Source organism: Blastomyces gilchristii, assembly GCF_000003855.2.
Source record: "Blastomyces gilchristii SLH14081 genomic scaffold supercont1.1, whole genome shotgun sequence".
Lineage (NCBI taxonomy): Eukaryota > Fungi > Ascomycota > Eurotiomycetes > Onygenales > Ajellomycetaceae > Blastomyces > Blastomyces gilchristii.
In genome coordinates, this window is record NW_003101682.1 from 7,208,448 (window position 1) to 7,230,939 (window position 22,492).

At 45.2% G+C, this 22,492-nt stretch overlaps 7 protein-coding genes across 9 annotated transcripts; 4 read left to right on the plus strand and 3 right to left on the minus strand.

The window, feature by feature from the left end:
• The first annotated feature begins 63 nt into the window (after positions 1-63).
• Positions 64-2,986, plus strand: BDBG_00780. 2 transcript variants are annotated; one of them, XM_031720036.1, is made up of 2 exons: positions 64-2,325; positions 2,397-2,651. In XM_031720036.1, the coding sequence occupies exon 1, from the start codon at positions 151-153 to the stop codon at positions 2,110-2,112; it is 1,962 nt and encodes a 653-aa protein (XP_031576024.1). In that variant the 5' UTR covers positions 64-150; the 3' UTR covers positions 2,113-2,325; positions 2,397-2,651. The 2 variants fall into 2 exon arrangements, with proteins under 2 accessions (XP_031576024.1, XP_002629534.1); XM_002629488.2 differs by having other exon boundaries at positions 64-2,986.
• On the minus strand, positions 2,224-4,515 carry BDBG_00781 (sorting nexin-3). Its single transcript, XM_031720037.1, has 3 exons — positions 4,019-4,515; positions 3,502-3,823; positions 2,224-3,418 (listed from the first exon to the last, which is right to left on the minus strand). Exons 1-3 carry the CDS (start codon positions 4,094-4,096, stop codon positions 3,390-3,392), a joined length of 429 nt encoding a protein of 142 aa, XP_031576025.1. The 5' UTR covers positions 4,097-4,515; the 3' UTR covers positions 2,224-3,389.
• Positions 4,447-7,883, plus strand: BDBG_00782 (WD repeat protein). The gene is made up of 8 exons (XM_002629490.2): positions 4,447-4,586; positions 4,704-4,979; positions 5,087-5,149; positions 5,209-5,540; positions 5,607-5,960; positions 6,024-6,294; positions 6,366-6,860; positions 6,929-7,883. The coding sequence occupies exons 2-8, from the start codon at positions 4,778-4,780 to the stop codon at positions 7,174-7,176; spliced, it is 1,965 nt and encodes a 654-aa protein (XP_002629536.1). The 5' UTR covers positions 4,447-4,586; positions 4,704-4,777; the 3' UTR covers positions 7,177-7,883.
• BDBG_00783 (protein transporter Sec61 subunit gamma) lies at positions 7,647-8,827 on the minus strand. Its single transcript, XM_002629491.2, has 3 exons — positions 8,554-8,827; positions 8,367-8,453; positions 7,647-8,297 (listed from the first exon to the last, which is right to left on the minus strand). Exons 1-3 carry the CDS (start codon positions 8,636-8,638, stop codon positions 8,257-8,259), a joined length of 213 nt encoding a protein of 70 aa, XP_002629537.1. The 5' UTR covers positions 8,639-8,827; the 3' UTR covers positions 7,647-8,256.
• Positions 8,828-8,948: 121 nt separating this feature from the next.
• Positions 8,949-14,482, plus strand: BDBG_00784. 2 transcript variants are annotated; one of them, XM_002629492.2, is made up of 5 exons: positions 8,949-9,472; positions 9,720-10,320; positions 10,392-11,038; positions 11,121-14,131; positions 14,266-14,482. In XM_002629492.2, exons 2-4 carry the CDS (start codon positions 9,827-9,829, stop codon positions 11,237-11,239), a joined length of 1,260 nt encoding a protein of 419 aa, XP_002629538.1. In that variant the 5' UTR covers positions 8,949-9,472; positions 9,720-9,826; the 3' UTR covers positions 11,240-14,131; positions 14,266-14,482. The 2 variants fall into 2 exon arrangements, with proteins under 2 accessions (XP_002629538.1, XP_031576026.1); XM_031720038.1 differs by having other exon boundaries at positions 11,127-14,131.
• Positions 12,850-13,694, minus strand: BDBG_00785 (uncharacterized protein; the record flags this gene model as incomplete). The annotated part of the gene is made up of 2 exons (XM_031720039.1): positions 12,850-13,384; positions 13,561-13,694. The coding sequence occupies 2 exons, from the start codon at positions 13,692-13,694 to the stop codon at positions 12,934-12,936; spliced, it is 585 nt and encodes a 194-aa protein (XP_031576027.1). The 3' UTR covers positions 12,850-12,933.
• A 200-nt stretch (positions 14,483-14,682) lies between the features above and the next one.
• BDBG_00786 (flavin-containing monooxygenase) lies at positions 14,683-17,459 on the plus strand (the record flags this gene model as incomplete). The annotated part of the gene is made up of 12 exons (XM_031720040.1): positions 14,683-15,361; positions 15,420-15,523; positions 15,595-15,765; positions 15,849-15,923; positions 15,978-15,999; positions 16,055-16,126; positions 16,210-16,239; positions 16,311-16,319; positions 16,380-16,584; positions 16,660-16,705; positions 16,812-17,040; positions 17,106-17,459. 12 exons carry the CDS (start codon positions 14,683-14,685, stop codon positions 17,246-17,248), a joined length of 1,785 nt encoding a protein of 594 aa, XP_031576028.1. The 3' UTR covers positions 17,249-17,459.
• Positions 17,460-22,492: the final 5,033 nt, after the last annotated feature.

Here is a 22,492-nt window from a genome sequence, read left to right on the forward strand (position 1 = left end):
TGATCGGGTGCTTATCCAGGTTTCCAAAATTCCCATGTGGAGAGTTTACTTCCTTTATGACCAGCGAGGTTCCTTAGTATATGATTAACGTCGGCAGCTGTGAACAAATGGCTACACAGTCAATGGCTTTGGGTCTTGCTGGTCGAGACGATGGACCCGCTTATGGGAATGTATACGATCCCCACGGCCGATGACCCCTTTAATCAACTTCGAGACTTGCCACAGCCCAACAATCTACGCATCCCACCTCTGCGGGATCCTATCCCCTCTCGCTCTCTCAAAGCTCCTTCACCGCTCGAGCCGAATGCAGGAGGGACGAGAGAAACTACGAACATCTCAAAATCCTCACTTTTTAGCGGAAACCCACCAGCTAAACTTCCTACTCTGGAGGACTTCCTGCATGCGGCCCGGGCATCTAATTCAGGCTCTGATACAATCTACGGGAAGGTATCAAGCTCTGATCCTCCTCCAAGGACGATTCTGCCGACGTTCATTAATCTCCGCGCGATCGAGAAGCTACCGTACGCATCCTTCGACGAGGATGTCCCACGAAAGCCTCGCCGACCGGAGCTAAGTGGTGATGTTTTTGGAGAACATCTTCAGCTTCCTATTCCCAAAAATCAGAAGGAAACACCTAAGCGTCCTCCTTTTGGGCCTTTAACGATATTAAATGGCCTAAATGAACCTCCGCCAAACGCCGCCTTATTCCCTCCCATAGAACCTAATGCTGCTCCCACAATTCTTACGCGACCAACGCGAGATACCCCAGCCCCGCAAGATAACGTAATTGGAAGTGCGGCTAACGAACGAAGAGGCGGACGGATTAATAATATCATTGAACTCGGTATTGAAGAGAGTATTGGAGAAATCGAAGAAACCTTCGCAGAGCAAGGAGGCCCTCTTACTCTTCCAGAGCATCATTCTTCGAAAGAAACTGTAGAGGAAAGTGACAAGGAGCCTGTATCGTCCAAACCCCAGACCCGGTCAAGGAAGAAGCTACGAAAATGGACAGAATCAGAGACGAGAGATCTATTACGAGGGGTAGTGAAGTGTGGAGTTGGGAATTGGACAGCAATCCTCGCCCAGCCTGAACTTAAATTTAACCAACGAACCGCTGCAAATCTGAAGGATAGGTTCCGCGTCTGCTGCCCATGGGCTTATGGTTCGGAACAGCACACTCTGGAAGCAGTTACAAATAGCCTCACGGATTCGTCAAATGGGCCGGAATCTAGCTTATTGGGCAAAATCCTACTTCCTGATCCGCGGGCTAGCAGGAATAAGCAGGAACCAGATGCAAGTTCAACGGCAATCATCCTGAAGCCTGCCAATCAGACTACCAATATCGTTCATTCGAGCCTGGAGTCCCCGCCGGCCATGCCGTCTGTAGATGGAATTTTGAATTCGACTTCCCCTAAGTCTCCCGAACGCAAAAAGGCCCGGTCTTCAACCCCTAGAACCAACCTATCCTTGTCCAGCAAATCTAGATCAACCCTCATGTCCCTAGGCCTTCGAGAGCCTTGCCTGACCATTAAGTCTAATAGGCGTTCTCGCCGTCCATTCACACCAACAGAAGATGACGCTCTCCTCAAAGGCCATGCGGTTCATGGATTCCAATGGACATTAATTCGGCAGGATAAACGGCTGAACTTAATGCATAGGAAAGCAACAGATCTCAGAGACCGTTTCCGGACTAAATTTCCCGACGTCTACCGGGAAGGGGGCTCCGTAACCGCTAGTAAGGATTCTGTTAGCAACAACAACGGCTCTCTTGCTGAACCTCGTTCGACTCATGATAGAGATACACCAACGATATCCATGCTGCTCTCCGGAAACCAGTCGAAAACAACACCTACTCGGGCCCAATCTGACGTAGCTGACACTGGATCTGGCAAGCGACTTACCTCGCCATCCCCGTCGAACGATGTTGGTCCCGCGAACGCCACAGATCCAATCATGCTTCCACCTCCCCAGCCCGCGCTACCAGACTTGCCCAGCATTGCTAATACTTCATTATTCACATTCCAAATGGATGATGGAGGATCAGGTTGCGTGGACGGTAGTAGTTGGGGAGATAATACCCTACCTCCACTCGTCTGGGATGAGCTAACATAGTGGGTATATGCATTTATGATTGTATCTGACATTGTCTCTCGATGTGCTATATTCCAACCTTCTCTACTTGATCTTCATCCTGTGGCTATTCACTACCATTTTATATTAATATTAGTCATATTTTTTACGGATTTCCTACAGGTTAATGATTCAACCGGTAGTGTAATATAAGTGATTATTCTAAGGTGTCATAGGCGACTTATTCATATATCTGTAAGTTTCGGCCCCATCTTATCACACAGTCAACACAACCACTCAACATTTCACCATCCGATTGGCATTAGTTCACCTTAGTAGCCATGTTTATTTGATGTACGAGTACTGGAAATGAGAGCCCTTTACAAATCGCCAAAAGAAAGCTCAGACAGAGCTCCTAACAGCCGAACAAACGTCGCGTAATCTGTATCATACCGTTTAGAGAAATTGACAAGCGACCTTCTAGGCAAATGAGATATGCATATCGTATTTTTGAACAGGCTATAGAATACCGGGGTTGATGGTACATGGGACTCACTCTAGTACGTAACCCTGCACATGAGAGGGGGAAAATGTAAAAATCAAGAGTCTCCAATTTCGCTCCATTGTAGAGATAAAGATAAGATGGCTTATTGAAGGAAGGCTTGGTAACTTAGCTTGAAAGGATATATATATGAGAATGTGAAGGAGAATCGGGGGCAAGAAAGAAAATATACAAAGAACAGGGTGGAATACGCGCTTGGGTGAGTTGGTTAAAATAAAGCAAATGGTGTGCACGGAACGGCAAGAAGGAGTGAGAACAGGGCGAGAATGGGAGGTAGGAAAAAGATTATTGAGAACCTTCGATGTGTGTAATGGAGGGTGTAGGCGGAGATAGGAGATCAAAATCCAAAGAAACAGTACGGACATGTCAATTCATCCTGTCGTTAGTTTGATGGCAGTATCGGAATGGTCCCAGAAACACGAGGTTGCCAGCATTTTTGTGAACAGATAACCTTCCATCCAGGCAAATATGAATGTTGATCAAATCGATCAAGGCATCACGTCCGTCACTTAAATACTTGATCGTCTGTTCTCCGCTTAGTGCTCTTAAAACATTCTGTCCAGATTGTTTTCAGTCGGGTATTGTCGAAATGAAAAAGTAGGAGAGAGGGGAAAAAGGAAGACACTCTGCAATTTTTTGACCGTCATGCCTCGTATAATTCTTGCGTAGCTCGGAAGAATATAATGTAGCGTTTTTTTTTTTTTAAAAAAAAAAAAGAAAAAAAAAATCTGTCAAAGAGGTATATCCAATTTTGTTCCTACCATGCATTCCGGTCCCAATTGGGATCTAGTACGGGCCAAGTTAGCTGGATACGGGGAAATAGCTTTACACAAATGAAACGTTAATAAGAAAACAGTTTCTATATTTACCTTGCACAAAGCTCGCAAGCACTTTACTCCCCGTTTGCAGTAGGGGGTGCCCTACAACTATTTGCAAAAACCGCTGTAAACCTTCCCGTCTATGCTCAATTACGTCATCGCTGAACCGATTGGTGAATACTTTCCCCGGAAGCGGTGGAATTGTCACACGCGCGCTCTCACGCTCCAATATATCTCTAAAGTATTCGAAGTCTGAATAGCGGCGGCGCACGACCGAGTGTTTAAGTTTGAAAGCGGGGATGTTGGTACGGCAGACGATTTCGTAGGAGGTATACATGTTGCGCGATGTGCCGTGAGTTTGAGGATTTCTTACCTGTTACAAATAGAAGACACCGGAGATCAGTTTGGGATTCAAGATAATCAGTGCTTAGGTAGTCAAAGGCGACGGGCAACCCCGCAAGCCATAGCCCTCGGGCAAACCGTAGGCAGGCCTGTATATGGAGGGGTAACAAAACAATTGCAACAGAATGTGTAGGTAGGAGTGGGTGCCTTGGAGTTAGATATATACCTCAATTTCGAGGAAGTTTTCAGGAGGGCCATATATCTCCTCGAAGGTCTGCTGGCGTGCATCTGGTATGGCCTGCATCTTCGTATGGCTTCTCTACACAACACCGAAACAGAGGTCTCCCTCAAGAGTGATACCAGAGCGGATTTGGAGGGGTAGCTTTGAAACAATGAGTTGTGAGGTCGTTGGTCGGATGGCTATGAAAATTGATTGTCATTCGTTAAAAGGATTAATGTAGGCTATGGTTGGGATATCAGGTCTAAAGGTCGCATGGGCAGTAGATACATTTATGGACGCGGCGCGAGCATGCAAGAAGCTTGCTGATTCAGCAGTGTGGCCCGTGCGCCGAGAGGGGCCCGGGTTTATATTCCTCCAGATCCGATATTCCTTGGCACAATTGAGCTGTTTGCAAGCTCGGTCTCGGCAGATACCGGCGCGATAATGCTCTTAGAACTACAATGATAGTAAGACCACAGCAGGGAAAAGTATATGGAACAAGTACGGGGCAATCTGGGTGGAGGAGAATTTTACTATACGGCTGACATGACTGGATTTTAAGGGAATTAGGTTTGTATGTACAACTCGGATTTAACCTTATTTCCGCCGGGTGACCTTGGTGCACACTATACAAGCTTACTTACCATAGTTAACCAACTGTCCATGAAGCTGACTAAACCCCCATCCCCAGGTTCAGGTTAAGAGCTCCTCTCACCCGTTTATTGACGAAGCAGGCCTGCATTACATCAGCTAAGCGCTTCCGTCATGACCTCGTCGAATTCATCTCCCGGCAATCAACATGACACAAGACATATCTGGGAGGACGCTCCCGAATGGCTGATTGATGAAATCGACGGTGACGATGGTGACGATGGCGACGATAGGGATTTTGTGCCGGCAGATGACTTTGATGTTGAAGCAGAAGATGATGACGAGTGGGAAGATGAAGAAGAATCTGAGAATATGGGTAAGCCTTCCTGAGATGTCCTATAGCCAGCAGATCAAGCTTCTCCGGCTTTCGTCCGTGATGGATGTATTATTTATTATTTAGTTGATGATCTGACTGGGAAATAGATGACCAACTAGAGGAATCCGACGGGCATGGAGCGGATGACGAAGATCATTACACGGCCTCATGTAACGAGCTCCTTTGTCGCCCGAAGCAAAAGCCGCCGTTTGTTGATAATGATTTATAGTGTCCGCCACCGAATTTATTCGCCTTTTTGGGTCGGGTTTGCGTCAAGTGCTACCTACACACAGAATATCAGGGTTGGGATTTTACTTGGACGATAACGGCAACGATGTGTATGGAGGGCCTATATATCGCATGCACGGATCCCGCTCCGGCGAACACCTACTACCCAAAATACCAAGCGATGCCGGACGAAAGCTAATGTATTCGGGCGATTTTGGAAGCCATCTAAACTATGTGGATAAGATAAAACGAAGGAAAGAAAGGCTAGCAACGAGGTTAATGTGGAGGGAATTGGCCAATAGCCCACGACTTCGTCCACGTGCTATATCGCAGGTGCGCATTACCAGTAGTTCTATTTTGGATCTAGCTTCGCCCTTTTAGATCTAACTAGATGGACAGGATCTCATCCCCAATTCGAAAGCCGATAAAATCATTCATTATAATTCGAGATGTTACTCTGGATCCTTCTCCGACGACGGAAATTTCTTTTTTTCCTGCGCTCAGGATTTCAAGGTGCGAATGTACGATACGTCAAATCCACTCGAGTGGCGTTGGTATAAAACAGTCGAGTATCCATTCGGGCAATGGACCCTCACAGACGCGAGCTTGAGTCCAGACAACAGGTACTTGGCATACAGCTCGATCCGAAATATTGTGTGCCTAGCGGGAACAGACCCATCTTCAGACTCAGAACCAACTCTACTGAATTTTGCAAGCCGCTACGGCTCGCCCCTTAGTGGATCAGACTTTGGAGTATATACCTCCTAACGTTACATATATAATTAGATGGATAAACTAACCCTCTTTATCTCGTAGATATGGAGCATTCGATTTAGTGGTGATGGGCGCGAGTTGATTGCAGGCACTTCCAGTCAAAGTGTGATTGTCTATGATATCGAAAGCCGTACACCAATACTAACGCTAGAAAACCACGACGACGATGTGAACGCCGTTTGTTTTGGGGACAAGTCTTCGCCCCATATTCTCTATTCAGGGTCTGATGACACGACAATAAAGGTCTGGGACCGGAGGTCCATGGGAGATGGTCGTGCTGCAGGATGTTTCTTAGGCCATAGTGAAGGAATCAGTGAGTAGAAAAGAATATCTTTCCCGGACTAACCAAAGTGGCGTGACTATCCCGACTTACGTGTATGATAGCATATGTCGATAGTAAGGGAGACGGAAGATATGTATTAAGCAACGGAAAGGACCAAAGCATGAAGCTCTGGGACCTACGCAAGATGATGACGAGTGCAAAGCTAGATACAATCGACTTGAATAGCTATTCCACAGGGTTTGATTACAGATATATGTCTATCTCAGATGCAGATTACAGGCCCCATCCGCACGACTGTTCTGTTGTCACGTTCCGAGGACACCGCGTATTAAAGACCCTCATACGATGTCATTTCTCTCCTGATACAAGCACCAACTCCAAATATGTGTATTCAGGAAGTTCAGACGGCCGTGTTTTTATTTATAATCTCGACGCTACAGTGGCTGGCATTATCGATGTTGGAGAGGCCTCATTTAATTCTCGGAAACATGAACAAGATATGTTCCGCTCTTCCCGCCGAATGGGGCGGGCCGAGAACGAATGGGCAACGTGCGTGAGAGACGCCAGTTGGCATCCAAATGCCCCCATTATAGCTGGTAAATCCACTGTCCCCAGTGCATATTTAGGTTCCCCGGCTAACCACGTACGTCTTTAATTAACTCAGCAACTTCATGGAACGGGTGGGGCATGTCCACGGGCACCTGCAGCGTGCATGCCTGGAGCGATGGTGCAGAGCTCGACGAAGCCGAAGCTCCCATCGGCCAAAGCTACAACAGCAAGTTGGAACCCTTACAGCCCAGCAACCGCTCTGCGGAAGAGAGCCGATCATTCACAGGTCATATAATAAGAAATGGAAGAGTCGCATCATTCATCACGCTAGAGGACGACGATCCCCTTGACACGAACTCGTGATAGCCATGGCCTATTAGATGACAAGCTCTTGTGTTCATATGGAAGTCCGCAGAGTTACGGTTTTCTTTCCTTTTCCCTTTTTTCTTTTTTTCTTTTTTTTTTTTTTCCAGATTACGCAGTTTTATGTCGTGATGAACATGTGCTTACGCCTACTCTCGTGTGTATTTATTCTTTACATACTCCTATCAGCCCCTCTGTTTTGCGCGGCGGAGATGTTTCTGTCGACACGATACCTCTGAGTATTTCGCGATTCTGCACCCCTTATCTCCTAAAATATGGGCGACATTTCCAAGATATCTCCTCAGTTTTGTTTAGTTGGCGCGGCACTTGCACTTGGCAACTATGTAGTGGCTAGCATCGTTTTCCTGATCGCCCAACTCCATCGCTACCCTACCTTGTTTTCTAGTGAAGGATGAGCGAGCAGTACATTGTCACAGATTCTATGTATACCAAAACCGTGTCATTAAAAATGCGAAGAAATGCAGCTCCCAATGCATTAATATTTATCTAGTCGAGAGATATATATATCAGCTTAATTAACGCCCGATCATCAGTAGAAAAGGGACAGATGAAATTATTTCCAATGAATGTAAAAAAGGGCAAAACACCGACCAATACAGGAAAAGGAGCTCAACATAAATGACGGCTGGATATTGTACATAAGCATAACATAAAGGAAATAAACAAGAATAATAGAAAGATGGCTAAGAAAAATTAACAGAGGGAACATAAAGTGCGATCTGCTGAACTCAGTTCCCACCAGCTTCCCTCTCCTTTTGTTTTGCAAATAAAATAAAATATGAAAATAAAAATTATCGTCTTTCGCTCAAAAAGGGTTTCCTGCCCAATTAACAGCACACCCTATGATCATCGGCTTTTCGAGGAGATACTGCCTGGGAAGTTCGAAGGCACGGCCCTGCTGAACGGATAGGACCAACGAGTGCAGCAACGGAGTTTGTTTGATATTCGCGCGCAATGCTTTTATATTTTTCGTCTCTTTTTATCCCCCCCTCTCCTCAATTTCAACGCCGGGAGTATTATTAGACTCCCCCAACCGGTTATATTGTTTGATTGCTCACATCATGCGCCTCCAACGAGAATATTGTTGACGGGGATATGTACTGTGCAGTATGGTTAGCGGCATAATCAAAAAAATAGAAGCAGACTTGGAAAGGAGGGAAACTACTCACTCAGTTTGATGAAGTAACCGATAACTCCCATGATCAGAAACCCGAAGCCAACTGCCTGGCTAATCTTGAGGAACTCGCGCTTGTCGGCTGATTGATGGCGCGTGTCAGTAGATGGAAGATGACAGGAGGGACTAGATCTTGTAACAACCAGCGTGAAAGGGGATGGGACTGGAGCGGTGGTACATACGTTTTGTACATCGGTTCATAAAGAGCATGCCATCTTTGACGAAATCCTTAGGGATATCCGCAAGTTCTTGGAAGGTGTCCGACATTGTGGGAAGAGAGCGTGCAGGCGGAATGCAAAAGAGATAGGAGGTGGTAGGGAGACAGATATATCCCTTTTTCTTTATTTGGTGGCGTTAGGAGTCAGAAGGAGGGAAGAGAGGAGATGTATTGGAGGTTGTTGAGGAGTAGCGAGATCACCGAACCTGTACGTACGGAGTATGTAGTAGGTGTCCTAACGGTAACTGCCTGGATCGGGTTCTAGCGCCGGCGATTAGTTATTCCAATTACGTTTCCACGTGATTCTGAACTTACTCATCACCGCCCAAGCTCCAAACTTGCTTCAACCGTTTCAAATCTCCCAAACCCACACGTCTTCCCCCTTCTCCAGCACTTTACCATCGTCATATCGTTCTATCTCTCTCTATTATCCCCTTTTTCTCTATATTCAGCTTGGCAGACTAACCTTTTCATTACCAGGGTTTTGTGTCGTTGGCGACGCGGCTGTGAGTTTGGCTTGATTGTGAATATTGGGCTTCAAATCGTCTCTTCACCTTGACCATTACCACTTTGACTGGCCCGCCATAGCTGACTTTACTATCCCCTTTTTCCCTGTTTCTTGTACTTCTTCAAAAGAAGAGAAATCGAGTGGTGGTGTCAACTGTTGTCTAGCTAGATCAGCTTGGCGAGGGAACTCCGAGAAATTGTCCTGTACAAGGCATCTTTGTCTTCAAAACATACTCCCAAAAGACTTCCATATCTCCTGCACTTGCCATCGAAGGCAGTCAGGTAGCTTATACTCATTCGTGAGGAACCAAGTCCAATCCCGCTTTTGCGAGTAACAATTGTGTTCTCTTTTCGGCAGCCTTGTACGGTCGGGATTTGTACGTATCTTCTTGCCTTTTTATCTCTCTCTTTGTCTTCTCGTGTTGTATATCCTGTTCATGCTATTTTTTCATATTTCTTTCTCGTTCTCCTTCCCGCCGTGTCCATCTCTAGACACGAAAGCGGCTTGCCGCGACTCATCTCGTTACCGGGATATCGCACTATACCTCCCACCATCTACATCTGGCCAACTTCATTCCCCATCCATGTCTTCCCTGTTGCTAATATGAGTTGTCCGACTGGCAGACATGTACTCTCCTTGAAGCTCATCGAGCCAGAAGCCTGTGCATAACGAAAATCAAGATCAATCATTTACGTCAGAATTCAGATATCCCGTACAGGAAATTCGCGAGATGGCTAATACTGAGGATGATAACTTTGACATTGACATTTACGGGGACGGTGGGGGTTACAATGGGAATGAACAAGAAGGCGACTTCAAGGGCGAAGAAACAGATATCATTCTCGATGCTTCGGAACAACACCAGAATGGTGAGGTAAATAACGAAGGAACGGGTGAGAAGTACAGTAATGGTAATGGCCAGGCCGAGAATGGCAGTCACAAGATATTTAAGACTGGAGAATCTAGTACCGCAACACCCCAGCCTGCGAAACCGCCTCAAGCCCAGTCTCAACCTCCAGCGCCACCACAGCAAGGGGTGAAGCGAAAAGAGAGTCATGATGATCGAACTGCGGATCCCGATGCTACTACTGCACTATTTGTTTCTGATCTATACTGGTGGACTACAGACGATGATATTAGAGGCTGGGTGAATCAAGCGGGTGTTGAAAACGAGCTTAAAGATGTCACGTTCAGCGAGCATAAGGTGAACGGTAAAAGTAAAGGGTACGCCGAAATTACCGTCAAATCTCGGATCTCAAATGACTTGACAACTAATTATCTGCTATGCTATCTAGACAAGCGTTTGTTGAATTCAAATCGCCCCAGGCTGCAACGGCCGCCAAACATAAAATTGAATCTTTCAACACGCAACAAAGCTCAAGAAAACACACCGTCACGTATACACATCCTCACACCAATCCATTCCGTACGTTACCAAAGGATAACCCTATGCGCGGTAAGGATGATCGACAAGCGCGTTCCGGATCGACTGGCAGCTTCGGTTCCCCTTCAACCCAAAGCTCCAGTTTCGTCATGAGCAGTGGCGGTGCTTATCGCGGGGGTCGCGGTGGAGGCTATAATCGCGGCGGCATGACTGGAGGGTTTAACGCTAATCGTAGCTTCTCCCAGCCGATGGGAGCTGGGAACTTCCAAGGTGGTGCCATGGGCGGCGGGTTCCAAACCGCCCCAGTTGGCGGCATGCAACCTTACGGCGGCTTTAATAACCGTGGCGGCATGATGGGCAATATGCGAGGTGGTCCCGGCGGTATGCGGGGAGGTCGGGGAGGTATGGGATCTGCGCCGAATCCTATGATGCCGGTTGGTGGGGTTGCTAATGTTGGTGGAATGGGTGCGATGGGCATGGGCGGCATGCCGATGGGAGGCATGCCCAACCAGATGGGCGGGATGATGGGTGGTATGGCAGGTAACATGGGAATGCAAGGTATGGCAACCCCTTTTCGAGAGCTAATTGTTTTGATACCAGGCCCAAAAGAAAAGATACTAACCGTCACGCATTAACCTAGTTCAAGGCGGCTTCCAAAACCAAAATCCTCATTTCAATCCTGCATTCTTTGGCCAGCCTCATGGCGGCAACGACGGCGCTTGGAACCCACATGGCGTGAAACGAACCCGCCAGGAATAAAATCCAGAATAACCTCATCTTATTGTTTCACTCTGGCTTCTCTTATCAGATGCTTTCTTATTGCCTTCGACTCGGATATTCGGTTTCCTTCAATCCTGCTTTTCTTTTCCTCACCTCTGAACCAGCCGAAATTGTCCTCGCTTCAAGTCAGCTTTTCCATCTTCAGATTCTTCTCCATTTCCATCAAGTTGATTTCCTACCGTTTTTATTCTAGGTTGTATTAAGGGAATTCAGATAACTTTCTTGTTTTCTTGTTCTTCTGCTCTTTTTTATTTTTATTTTTTATATGCTCTACTCCATCTTCGTCCTTCACAAATGGCCCTTGTATACTGGCCATGCTCATTCAAAGTGTTCATGACCTCTTTTCTCCCTTTTCTCCCTCTCTCCGCGCGTTCCTAATCCTTCATATTATTAACACTACCTTCCCACGACTTCCTCATTCTTTAAGTAGCTCTTGGTTCGCCATTTCTATACCTTGGTAGGTGGTATGGCCGCTGCACGTTGCTTAAACCTACCTCGAGAATATTTTTTTACGCGATTATGATGTGGCAATTTATTCAGCCTTGGTGGTTTTCTCTTTCTATTTGTTTGGGTCTCATTGTCTTTCCTTTGCAGGCTTCCTTTGCAGGCTTCCTTTGCTTCGTTCGTTTTCTTTCTCTCGCGTTTAACCAGGCTAGCATTCCTCAGGTGGGACCCGACAGAATTAATCTGATTGTAAAATTTGGATATTTTTGGAGCCCTTCGTGTACATGTTGCCTATGTTATTTCTTCTGGTATCCATTGGGGTCACCGACGCAAAATATATTACACCGAGATCTACTCACGTTCCGCTCGAAGACTTCAAGGATATACCTAAATGAGGCTTCACATTTCATTCTGCTGCAAAAATCTGACATTTGATACATAATGGAAAAGGGGGGGAAAACGAGTGTGGCAACCAGTGCGATGTCTGTATGGACCCTTCCGGGCGCACAGACGAATTACGTGGGTAATAATCATCGTGTTCAACATCATTCCTTCCTCCAAGACCTTCCCTCCCGCCTCGTTAAATTTCCCTCAGGTCTTGGCTCTGCAGGTCTTCCACACATATCAATCCCATGGGGTCTGTTTCGAACCGAACATCTCTGGATAGCGCCTCAAATCGAATGCCGCATGACACCGCCCTACCCGTGCGGAGAAAAGAGTGTGATACTTCCATTGTCCCTCAATACTCGGTGAATATGTCTTCGATGTTCCTGTACCTAATTATCGCCATCTCGAAATCAGGGGAAAAGGTGACCGACCACCCCTGGGGGGGAGAAACCTCCGGTAGATTACTCAATTTATGTAAAGCCGACTTTACGCCTTTCATTTTCTGTTCAGAAAAATCTCTCTCCAGTTCGCGGGAATCGGCTCATCTGGATGTTTCGCCTCCATGTGTCTCTTGAGGTTTTCTCCTCGACTGGTCTCATAGTCCCCGCTGGGGCACCGATAACGTTTCACCAGCCCGGGGAATGATTCCCCGTGGACACTCCCGAGGTGTCTCTGAAGGTCCCGCTCCCGAGCGAACTTTTTGGTACAGTTGGGGACTTTGCAAGGCCAATCCTTTACATGATATTTCGCATGTTTTCTTCAGCCAGAGGACGACGGGGGGGAATCGTATGTATTAGCTAAATATCTCTTGAAAATGGAAGAGGGGAAAGGGGTAGGGATATCTACCGGAGATCGCATCGACGTTTCAACTCTTTCCCGCAGTGCAAACAGAAAAGTTTCAACGTACGGCTTTCACCTTCACTTAAGGAGTGAGCCGGACTTTGTCCGGATGGTGAACAGGTATCGTTTCGTACGGTGGTAGCTGGCTGGGCTTCGTCAGCCGTACAACGCAAGAAATCCTCAATTTCGCAGCCTGCCAAATATGAAGAGGAGTAATCTAATGACGACTCCGAAAGGGAGTAGTAAGCGTCGTCCTGGGTTATATCCTGCTGCCGACCTGGTATGGGAGAGTTATAATAAGCTCCCTCTTCAACTTCAGGGGATCGGCTAAGCGTGAGAACCCTAGGATCGATGAATCCCTCTGTGAATGGCTCCTTTGGGTCAGGGTCGAATTGGAATATTGATGGATTTTCTTGAAGGTATTCTATGGTTTTGAGCGCGGTGCTCGCAAAACTAAGGAATGGAATAGGGGGATAATAGGAATAAAAGAACGTATGGATGCAAGTTAAAGTGCAAGCAAGAAATATAGAACTGAGCTGAGCAGCACAAAATGTATAATGCACTATTGAAGAAAGGAAATCCCCTGTATTTCTTCAAGAGAAAGCAGAGGAAGTAGAGGCCTTTTATACAGAGGAATTGGCTGAGCAAGGCGGATTGAGGCCTCCAACTGCTGCGGGGCGAGGCTTGGTATTTCATGCCAACACGGCGAAGCGCCCTGATGAAAAGATCCAATCAGAGCTGACGACGTTCCCTGTAAGTGCATCTTTTATGCAAGCTAAAATTCCTGGATCTTGGAGGCCCTGACGACCGACCGACGACTCACAAACACGCCAGAACAATTGAGACGGCCAGTCCTGTTTTCAATTGATTTCCTCTCTCCTGGGGTCCAGAAGAAACTTAAAGGGACTTTACCCGTAGACCATGAAAATGCCGCGCGTTCATCAACGCAAGAACACGATTACTGCATCTTACTAGAGTTAGAAAGCCTCTTCCTATTGACGCCTTGCGCAATGGCCTGGGGGGTTTGGGGAGAAACACGCAAAGACCGCAAAGCTTTAGCAAGAATAGGGATGGAGATTCAGGTTTGCGACAAGATCCTGTGAGTATGATGTATATATGAATGTTGTGTATGAAACTTGTGCATCCATCATTCATCGCCATGCTCTTGAGGCTGAGCAACTTTGATGTTGTGAGACTCTGGTAAGTAAGTTAATATTAGTTACCCGCCGTTTTCGCTGGCCCCACTTGTGTCACGAAACCTACCGAAAACCTTATTTGAGCCTGCACTGTATCTGCTGGGTCTGTGTGCATGCTGAATCTTCTCTCTCTCACAGAGACATCCATCCCTTTTTAACCCAGATTTGAATCTATTATTTATTTTGAATGGATGTCATATCTCAGTCTGGCGCCGAAGCGTGCGTGGTTTAATCTCCTCGGTGAAGCGGAACAAAAATATCAAGCTCAATGTCTAAGTCGCGAAGGCACCAGCGGATTGAGTTAAAGTTAGGGACTAAACTGCCGTCTCTATTGTCCATTAGAACAATATTCGCACACATCAAACAAAGAAATATATACAGCCTGGTATAGTAACTTGCAAAATTCTTCATGCTCTCCTACATAATAGGGGATTTAAATAGGGCAAGGCTCAAGCCTGAAAGTAGTACTTCTGGTTACGAGGTGCCCGGCTTCCCTTTTCAACACCATTTCATAAATAAAAACATCCCTCTTTTACAAGTTCGATTAACCGCAAAATGCCTTCCCATACTGGGACAATTGGGGTGCTTGATGCCCTTCCTGGGTCCCTACCTATATCCATTGTACCAGATGATGTGAACCCCGAGACCGTAGCGGTCTCCTGTATCGCAGGTCTGCATTTACTCACCGCTGCCGACTTCATTGGCGATGCTCTGTGGAAGGACCTGTACTCTCTGACGGGACTGCCAAGAACATTTTCCACTGCAAAAACGATTGAAGCAGCTTGGAACGATGTTTCCAGAATCCATAAGCCCTCTGATTTCACGTTTACCCCAGGCACAGCGGAGATTGTGCGGAGAATGCCAAAATTGTCTTGGGTGGAAGCCAGATTTACTTTCCAGACAAGAGGTTGCCCAGCTTCCTTTTGCTCCGGCATGGTCTCCCTTGTACCTGACGGGGAAGGCGGGTGGAAGATATGGATTCTGAGAACCATCCTGGAGAGGCTTAAAGGGCATCTTGATGTTGATACACCGAGTCCGCAGGCAAGGATCATTAACCCGGAGGCCAATCAGTTTGACTGTCTGGTAGTTGGTGCTGGCCAGTGTGGATTATCCACTGCGGGGCGGTTACAGTCACTGGGGGTTAACTATCTTCTCATTGACAAGAACGATAACATAGGGGATAACTGGCTTTTGAGATACGACTCAATGAAGTTACACACACTCAGAGCATATGGTAAGCAATACACCTTCCACGCAGCGCAATATTGATAGCTAAACCTCTAACATTACAGCGCACCTCCCATTCGAGCGGACGTTTCCCGAGTCCTATCCAGAGCTCCTGTCCAAATACGATCTTGCGAAGCGCTATAAATTATGGTCTGACATGCTCGGCATTGTGAGCCTCCCACAAGCTCTCAATCTTCCCTCAGTATAATTATTAGGTTAACTAAGCCAAGGGAATGATAGAATGTCTGGCTCTCGTCACAATTGACGTCTGGTTCCTGGGACAAAGACGGGAAGAGATGGAATCTGATAATTCGTCGTAAAGATGGGGAAACATGCGTCGTAGTCCGTCACCTCGTCCTTGCGACTGGAGCCGGGGGTCAAACTCCAGTGGCACCCACATTTCCTGAAAGGGTATGCAATATTAGCACTCTCTTTTCCTTGAACGATTGTCATACCGGTCAAAGTAATGATCTCTCTGCTGAAATTTTAACTAGGAAAAGTTTGGAGGCTTGGTTCTCCATTCCGTTGATTATAGATCTGCGTCTCAATGGAAGGGGAAGTCGGCAGTGGTATGACATCCCATTTCGCGCACCTTGAGGCAGTTAATATTAATTCTCCACTAGGTTGTTGGCTCTGCAAATACTGGTGAGAGATTACACTGGTTGAAGACCTAAAGCAATATCTAACCTCGTCTAAATAGCTCATGATATATGTGCTGATATGGTTGAAGCGGGCCTCTCCTCCGTCACGATGATACAGAGGGGACAAACATGTGAGTTATTATTTTTCTAGTTCTCTAGGCAAATTCTTGTAGCTAAAGACTCTATACTGAGGATATTTCTTTGTGGCTATTAGACGTTTTACCTTTTGAATACTACCAACAAGGTAAAGATGTTCAACCCCCAATCATACTGCTTCGAAATATCATGCTTATTACTTGGGCGTAACACAAACAGGAGCCAAGAGTAAGTTACTTCATTGTGATGCAATGTATGAGATGTTGATAAGGACTGATGAGCCGCAAGCGAGATACAATGACACATTTCCCACCGACCTAGCCGACCGGATTGAATATACGACTCCGCTTTCAATCGTCAACAAAATGGTCATGGCCCGTTTCCATGCCATGGTGAGCCAGAATACCGAGCAGCTCGACGCTCTAGAGCGTGTGGGATTCAGAGTGAAAAGATGCGGTAGTCCAATATCCACTCTGTACGAAGAGGGCGGCCGGTAATATATTGACAATTTTTATACTTTTCAAGCCAAACGTGCACTTATACTTTAGCAATAACTAACAGAGAGCAGACATTATATTGATGTAGGAACATCAGCAAAGGTTGCCCAGGGTCTGGTACGTTCTATTTCCTAAAAATGGCAATCAAATATCCATTTCTCCAACCAACGCAGCAGGGTGATGGTGATCGTTCAGGTGAGCTAATCGCCCTTCACTATTTCAGATCAAAGTGAAATCTGGCACTGCGATTTCCAGCTACAGTAAAGATGGCCTCATGTTTGATGATGGCTCTGAGCTGGAAGCCGACATCATCATCCTGGCAACAGGTTTTGAAATGTCTTTCCGTCCCACCGTTGCTAGGATTCTAGGCGCCGACATCGCGGCCCGGGTTGAGGAGTTTTGGGGTCTTGATGAGGAAGGGGAGGTACGAGGAGCATGGAAACCAATTGGCCGTAAGTTTCAGCGTTGCAATTATCGATCCTTTTCGAACAATATGATTAATATCTCTCTCTTAAAGACCCGGGATTATGGTATATGGGTGGCCCTTTTGGACATAGTCGTTTCTTTTCTCGATTCGTGTCTTTGCAGATTAAAGCGGAGCTCGCTGGGACGCCGCTGGTTATATACCGCCGTACGCCAGGTAAGGACGAGGAGGGCTGAGGAAAACGGTAATATTAAACGATTGCACCTCTGGACCATTCATATTTCGAAGGTCTAGTTACGAATAAACTCGCGGTTAATTTCGAATTGAGGAAAATATATATCGTTTCATAGAGTGATATTCTTATTCCTGCTTAAGTTGTGCGCATGAGACTACCTTTAAATGATCCCATCATTCTAGATACTACCAAGAAATATATTTGGAATCCTTCAGCGCGTTCAACCGCTCTAAACGTAGGCCTTACGCTGTAAGACGTTCATGTGCATTACTATGTACATACATGCACTCCTTTTACACTGCTTTATCGAATTCCACTTTCCGCAGTTCTGTTTCCCAAATCGGCGACGACAATCACGAGGGGAAGTCAAGCAGCCAGCTGGAATGAAGCTATCTGAGCACCTGCACCCTTCCCTATCTTGAAAAGGGGACCAAGCCATACATATATGCGGTCAGAAGCGAAATATAAAAAAAAAATATGAACGGATATCGCATCCGATCCAATCAGGTACTAGCACCCAACACAAGATTCCAAGCCCATTAGAATGAACCGCATAACAGGCAGCCAAGCAGATATGGAGGGAGTGAAGGCTAAGATCAGGCAGTTGTGCTGCACAATGCGAAACTTCTAATACCCCATTCCTCCTAAGGTTGCTAGCGGTCTAATCTATAGATACAGTGTAATCAAGGATATACATACATTGGTTCAGGGTCAATGATGACATTTCTCAAGTTGTTATTATTTGAAGACCTACCCTCTTTTTTTCTCTTTTTCTTTCTTTCTCCCTTTCTTTTTTTCGGAGTTGATACCGGTGAAATTAAAAAAAAGTAGTCATCATGTGAAGACCAGATCAGCTGGAAAAGCAAATAGGAGATCAGCTAGACAAGCCTAACATGAGGCAGCTCTACCAGGCGTACGCAGTATGTATGGCTTGCCAATCCTGCAAGGCGAGCAAGACAGCTCCCACACACATCCTAGTAGGTTAGCGTCTCTTGTTGCAGGGACATGTGCATCCTACGTTACCTGACATGCATTACATTGAACTGAACAACCCTGCATTCCAAACCCCAGAGAAAATCCGGCACTTCCCATGTTATTTAGTCTGTTGTCAAGCTGCTGATTCGCCAATCCTTCAACAAATGCAGAGAGCAATAACTTTGTACTGAAAGTCCAGACAACTACACTCTTAGATACTTCCTTTATTCCTATAGTACTAGAAACTGTCATGATTTGATACTTTTGTTGAATCAAAGCAGGCTTCATCAATTACAATGATAATGAGAGCATTGTTTTCATCAAGATGGCTATAATTGCTGATAGTTAATGCTGGAAAAGGCTCTGCATGCATGACCTCATCTACTAGAAGATAACTTATGTGATATTACTCTAAAATTTGAATCAGATACAATGATCAAGATTCATAAGAAATCTGCAACAAATGCTAATATATTCTTCTCTTAATACTCTGTATCACAGGCCTGTAAAGATCTGCTTAATATTTGCCGCTCCACAGCTTGGTGAATGTAATGTACATGTACTGTACATATATAGAATAGCAGTAGTCCGCAATACGTACTTATATCACTCCTCCCATCAAGCGAGTTTGATTTTGAAAAATATCACAGCTGCCAAAAACTGTACTAATATTGAGAGTGGGATGCTTTCATCAAAGCTAACTTGTAGTGTAAATGATAAATGAGGGACTATGCTTGAATTGATATCAAAATATCAATGTCATTGGGATCATTACAGTATGCAGCATTTTTAAGATGAGTAGCCCCCCTTTACTACTACAGCAAACTGAGGCTGTCATTCAACCTTGGAAGTGATGGATTGTGTCACATGGTAGAATTCATGATAATCTCCCCAAAAATAGCAGTTTGTCTCCTTCACGCGTGTCCTCACTCACCTCCCAAATTTATCCGAACCTTTCTTTATCTTACCTTACCTTGTCACTTCTTCTTCTTCTTCTTCTCCATTTTCTCTTTTCCCCTTTGCCAATATGAAGTGAAGCCTTCAAGCCTTGTGTTTCCTATATTTGATCAATGAATCAAAATCAATAGAGGATTGCGAGGCGTCCAGTCCGGATAGGATACCGCAGTCATAAAAGCAGGAAATCATAGCGCGGCGAGTTGAGTTACTCCGATGCATCATCTGATACAATCATCCCTCCTACTTTTCTTTGTCCAACTTCCCATGATTAGCAGCCTAAACATCAGGCCCTGGTGCCCGGCTCTTCATTTCCCGCACAAACACTAACTCTTCCCTGGTCCCTTGGTGGACGCCTCATCTTTTTTTTGCAAAGGTCAAAATCAGCGAAAACGAGGCGTTATCGACTCTACTTGTCGGCAGTTATTTAATAGGCTGTGAATCGAGAAAGGGAGAAATGGGAGTGGGGGGGAGTTGGGGGAGACGACGGGATATACCTGTGAAACTAGGACATATAGATTTTGAGGATGCTTTGAGAGCGACTGAGCTCTCAGCTGATAAACCTACAAAAGACTGATCCATACAGAAGCAGAAAAGACTATATGGTGGGTGCTGAGAGAGCGTGTCATAATATATTTAAAAAACTTTTTGCCATTTAATTAACAAGGCAATATCAGATAACCGTCACACTGTAAAAAATTAATGAAATAAGTACCCTTTATATATGATTCTCATGTAAAAGATACGGTATACCCAATTTCAATTTTATGAAAAACATGAATATCTTCAACATCATAATAGATATGGGTCTTATATTGTAATAGAAGTATATATATCATACTCCAAGTATATTACAATGTTTTTTTCTTGATAAGAATGTATACCTATTTTTCTAGAATGAAATTTGCTAAATTCAATCGAATTCATCATAGCTGATTTCAAGTATGAGAGAATGACTTTTTTTTTCTAAATAGTATACTTAGAAGAATATACAAATACTTTCTATTATAATACAGAACTCATATCTATTATGATGTTGAAGATATTCATGGCTTTCTATAAGTACTGTTTGTATGATGAACTCCTACAAAAGATACAAATTCTGTTCCAGCGAGGTAGTGAGCTGTCTGGCGCTTAGCCATCCACCTTCCATCATATAACTTCTCGCTTAGCTAGCAATCATCAATCATTTTCACCTTTCATCATTACCATAGATCAGTCAGAAGGAAAGAAAGAAAAAAAGATGAAAAGATGGCATCACTTCACGGAATCATAATGGCATTGTCAAAGGTTTGTTAGTTGTTAGGCAAAAAAGAGTGAACAAACATTAGCAAACACAAACAGATCGGGAACTCGGTCTCCTCGGTCTAGGCCCACCACGCCGCGCCTCGAAAATAAGCTAAACCCTCTTTAACTTAGTTACTATTTAGGCGCGCGGTCCCCACAAAACTAACGACTCCGCAGCCCTCATCAACAACCTCCAATGCCAAAGTCCGACAAACTACATACAACACCAAACTGAAACAGCAGTTATAACTTGTCAACCACACATCAACCCAAAGAGCCAAACGCATATATATATATAAACGAAGAGGAATAACCAAAACGGGAGTTGATAGTACCCAGAAATCCATCTCCGTAATTGTCCCAAAGGACAACCGGTGGGTAGGCCGAGGACGGGGCAGCGTGGATTGATCGGTTCGCCAGATCCACGAGGGTAGTGTTGAGGTTTATCCACTCTCAAGGTGAACTCTAGTTTGCATCACCAATCTTGGGGAGGATCGGAAGAGGGTGTGCAGCTAGCTGGACATCAAGAAAGAACAGTTCCTCATCCCTGGTCTGATTCAAAAAGCGCCACAGGGGGCTATATAGACCCGGATTTCGGTCCAAATGTCTATTCAAGGCCGCTTCCGTCAGAGGAGTCGTGGGAGGTTGCCTGGTACAAGACATAAGAAAGGCAACGATGTTAGCGATAGGCTCTTAGTCAGACCATTTGTGCAGGAATATTGAAGATTTCAAAGATTTGAGACCTCTTCCCGTGTGGGCTTTTAGTTTGAAATTGGTAGAGTTACGACTAGAAAATGAAGAATGGGCGATATGAGCTCTGATGTGTTTCTACAGGCAAGGGAACAAACCGGCCACGAGTGATAAGACAAAAATGGACGACACAGATCTGGGAGAAGAATGGGGAATGTTATATGACTTACTCTTTCTTCTCAACTGTTTTATTCTTGTTCTGACTCATTTTGAAAACCCGTGTTATAGAGCGGGAGCGTATGCAGTTGGAGTAACAGAAACAATCAGGTGTACATATATAGGTGTGTATAGATATAGACGTGTGACGTATCTGATAACTGAGAGTTAGGAAAAAGAGTATTTAGTTTCCAAAAAGTCGACAAAAAGAGGAAACAGGTTCATTCTTATATATCAGACCACCCGTTCCGACATCCAGAACATACGGATACGTATTGAAACTAAATGAATGGTCTTGTTAAAATCTTGCCCTCCCAAGGAGAAATACTTGCAGGAGTAGAAGCCCCCAGACTTGTAACTAGTTGGGCCAATCATATGCAAGCAAATGCTGGGAATGAATCTCGCAAGAACCCGGCCATGACAACAGGTGAGTGCGGAGATGAAAGTGGAAGGAGAAGAACGTGCATCGTGCAGACCCTAGTCAACTTACTCCTCGGCCCACCAATGCTTAAGTTACGAGAGAAAAACACACAAGCAGCCCACTGCATAAGCGTCCCGTTTGCCGTTGCCCAAGGGCTCTATCCCAACCTCGTGAACCAGGACACATTAGAAGAAAATACGGAGAATCCTTTCAAAAGTTTTGATTGCAACTAAGAATTTAAGTTGTAATACTGTTACGATTCAAGGATCTTCATTGCAGAGGCATCCTGAGGCTGTGAGTACCTTTAGTTAAACTGTAGCTGGTTTATCCAGGTGCACCAGGCATTAACCCCCTAAATACTTTATGTTATGCCAGTAACAGAGTTACAACTGAAAGGATCCTCTGTAGACTACTAATATATTCAAATAGGCACGGAACAGGAGAGCAAGAATCAGCGCAACACTCTACTATAAAATCCAGGAGCTACAAAGTCTGATCATACAGTACAATTAACAGCTCAGAGAGAATGGAGTTCCTCTGTATGTACTCCGTACAGTACATACATACGTACAGCAACCACGTACGTCAACCGTCCCGCGCATTACATTCCCTCCCAATGTATTCGCTAAAGATGGTTGACTTCTTCCCGGGTTTCCTCTTACACAAAATTTAATCCGCATGCTGCCTGTGGAGGAGTAGGTT

What these genes read in the sequence shown, in the direction of transcription:
- BDBG_00780 (XM_002629488.2), top strand. Translation starts at nt 151, where the DNA reads ATGGACCCGCTTATGGGAATGTATACGATCCCCACGGCCGATGACCCC.
- BDBG_00784 (XM_002629492.2), top strand. Translation starts at nt 9,827, where the DNA reads ATGGCTAATACTGAGGATGATAACTTTGACATTGACATTTACGGGGAC. An exon ending in GTGAACGGTAAAAGTAAAGG is followed by an intron (nt 10,321 to 10,391) that starts GTACGCCGAAAT and finishes TATGCTATCTAG; the next exon opens with ACAAGCGTTTGTTGAATTCA. An exon ending in AGGTAACATGGGAATGCAAG is followed by an intron (nt 11,039 to 11,120) that starts GTATGGCAACCC and finishes GCATTAACCTAG; the next exon opens with TTCAAGGCGGCTTCCAAAAC.
- BDBG_00782 (XM_002629490.2), top strand. Translation starts at nt 4,778, where the DNA reads ATGACCTCGTCGAATTCATCTCCCGGCAATCAACATGACACAAGACAT. An exon ending in GTCCACGTGCTATATCGCAG is followed by an intron (nt 5,541 to 5,606) that starts GTGCGCATTACC and finishes CTAGATGGACAG; the next exon opens with GATCTCATCCCCAATTCGAA. An exon ending in AGGCCATAGTGAAGGAATCA is followed by an intron (nt 6,295 to 6,365) that starts GTGAGTAGAAAA and finishes CGTGTATGATAG; the next exon opens with CATATGTCGATAGTAAGGGA.
- BDBG_00783 (XM_002629491.2), bottom strand. Translation starts at nt 8,638, where the DNA reads ATGTCGGACACCTTCCAAGAACTTGCGGATATCCCTAAGGATTTCGTC. An exon ending in TATGAACCGATGTACAAAAC is followed by an intron (nt 8,454 to 8,553) that starts GTATGTACCACC and finishes GCCATCAATCAG; the next exon opens with CCGACAAGCGCGAGTTCCTC. An exon ending in CGGTTACTTCATCAAACTGA is followed by an intron (nt 8,298 to 8,366) that starts GTGAGTAGTTTC and finishes CATACTGCACAG; the next exon opens with TACATATCCCCGTCAACAAT.
- BDBG_00781 (XM_031720037.1), bottom strand. Translation starts at nt 4,096, where the DNA reads ATGCAGGCCATACCAGATGCACGCCAGCAGACCTTCGAGGAGATATAT. An exon ending in AAAACTTCCTCGAAATTGAG is followed by an intron (nt 3,824 to 4,018) that starts GTATATATCTAA and finishes TATTTGTAACAG; the next exon opens with GTAAGAAATCCTCAAACTCA. An exon ending in GCTTGCGAGCTTTGTGCAAG is followed by an intron (nt 3,419 to 3,501) that starts GTAAATATAGAA and finishes GGCCCGTACTAG; the next exon opens with ATCCCAATTGGGACCGGAAT.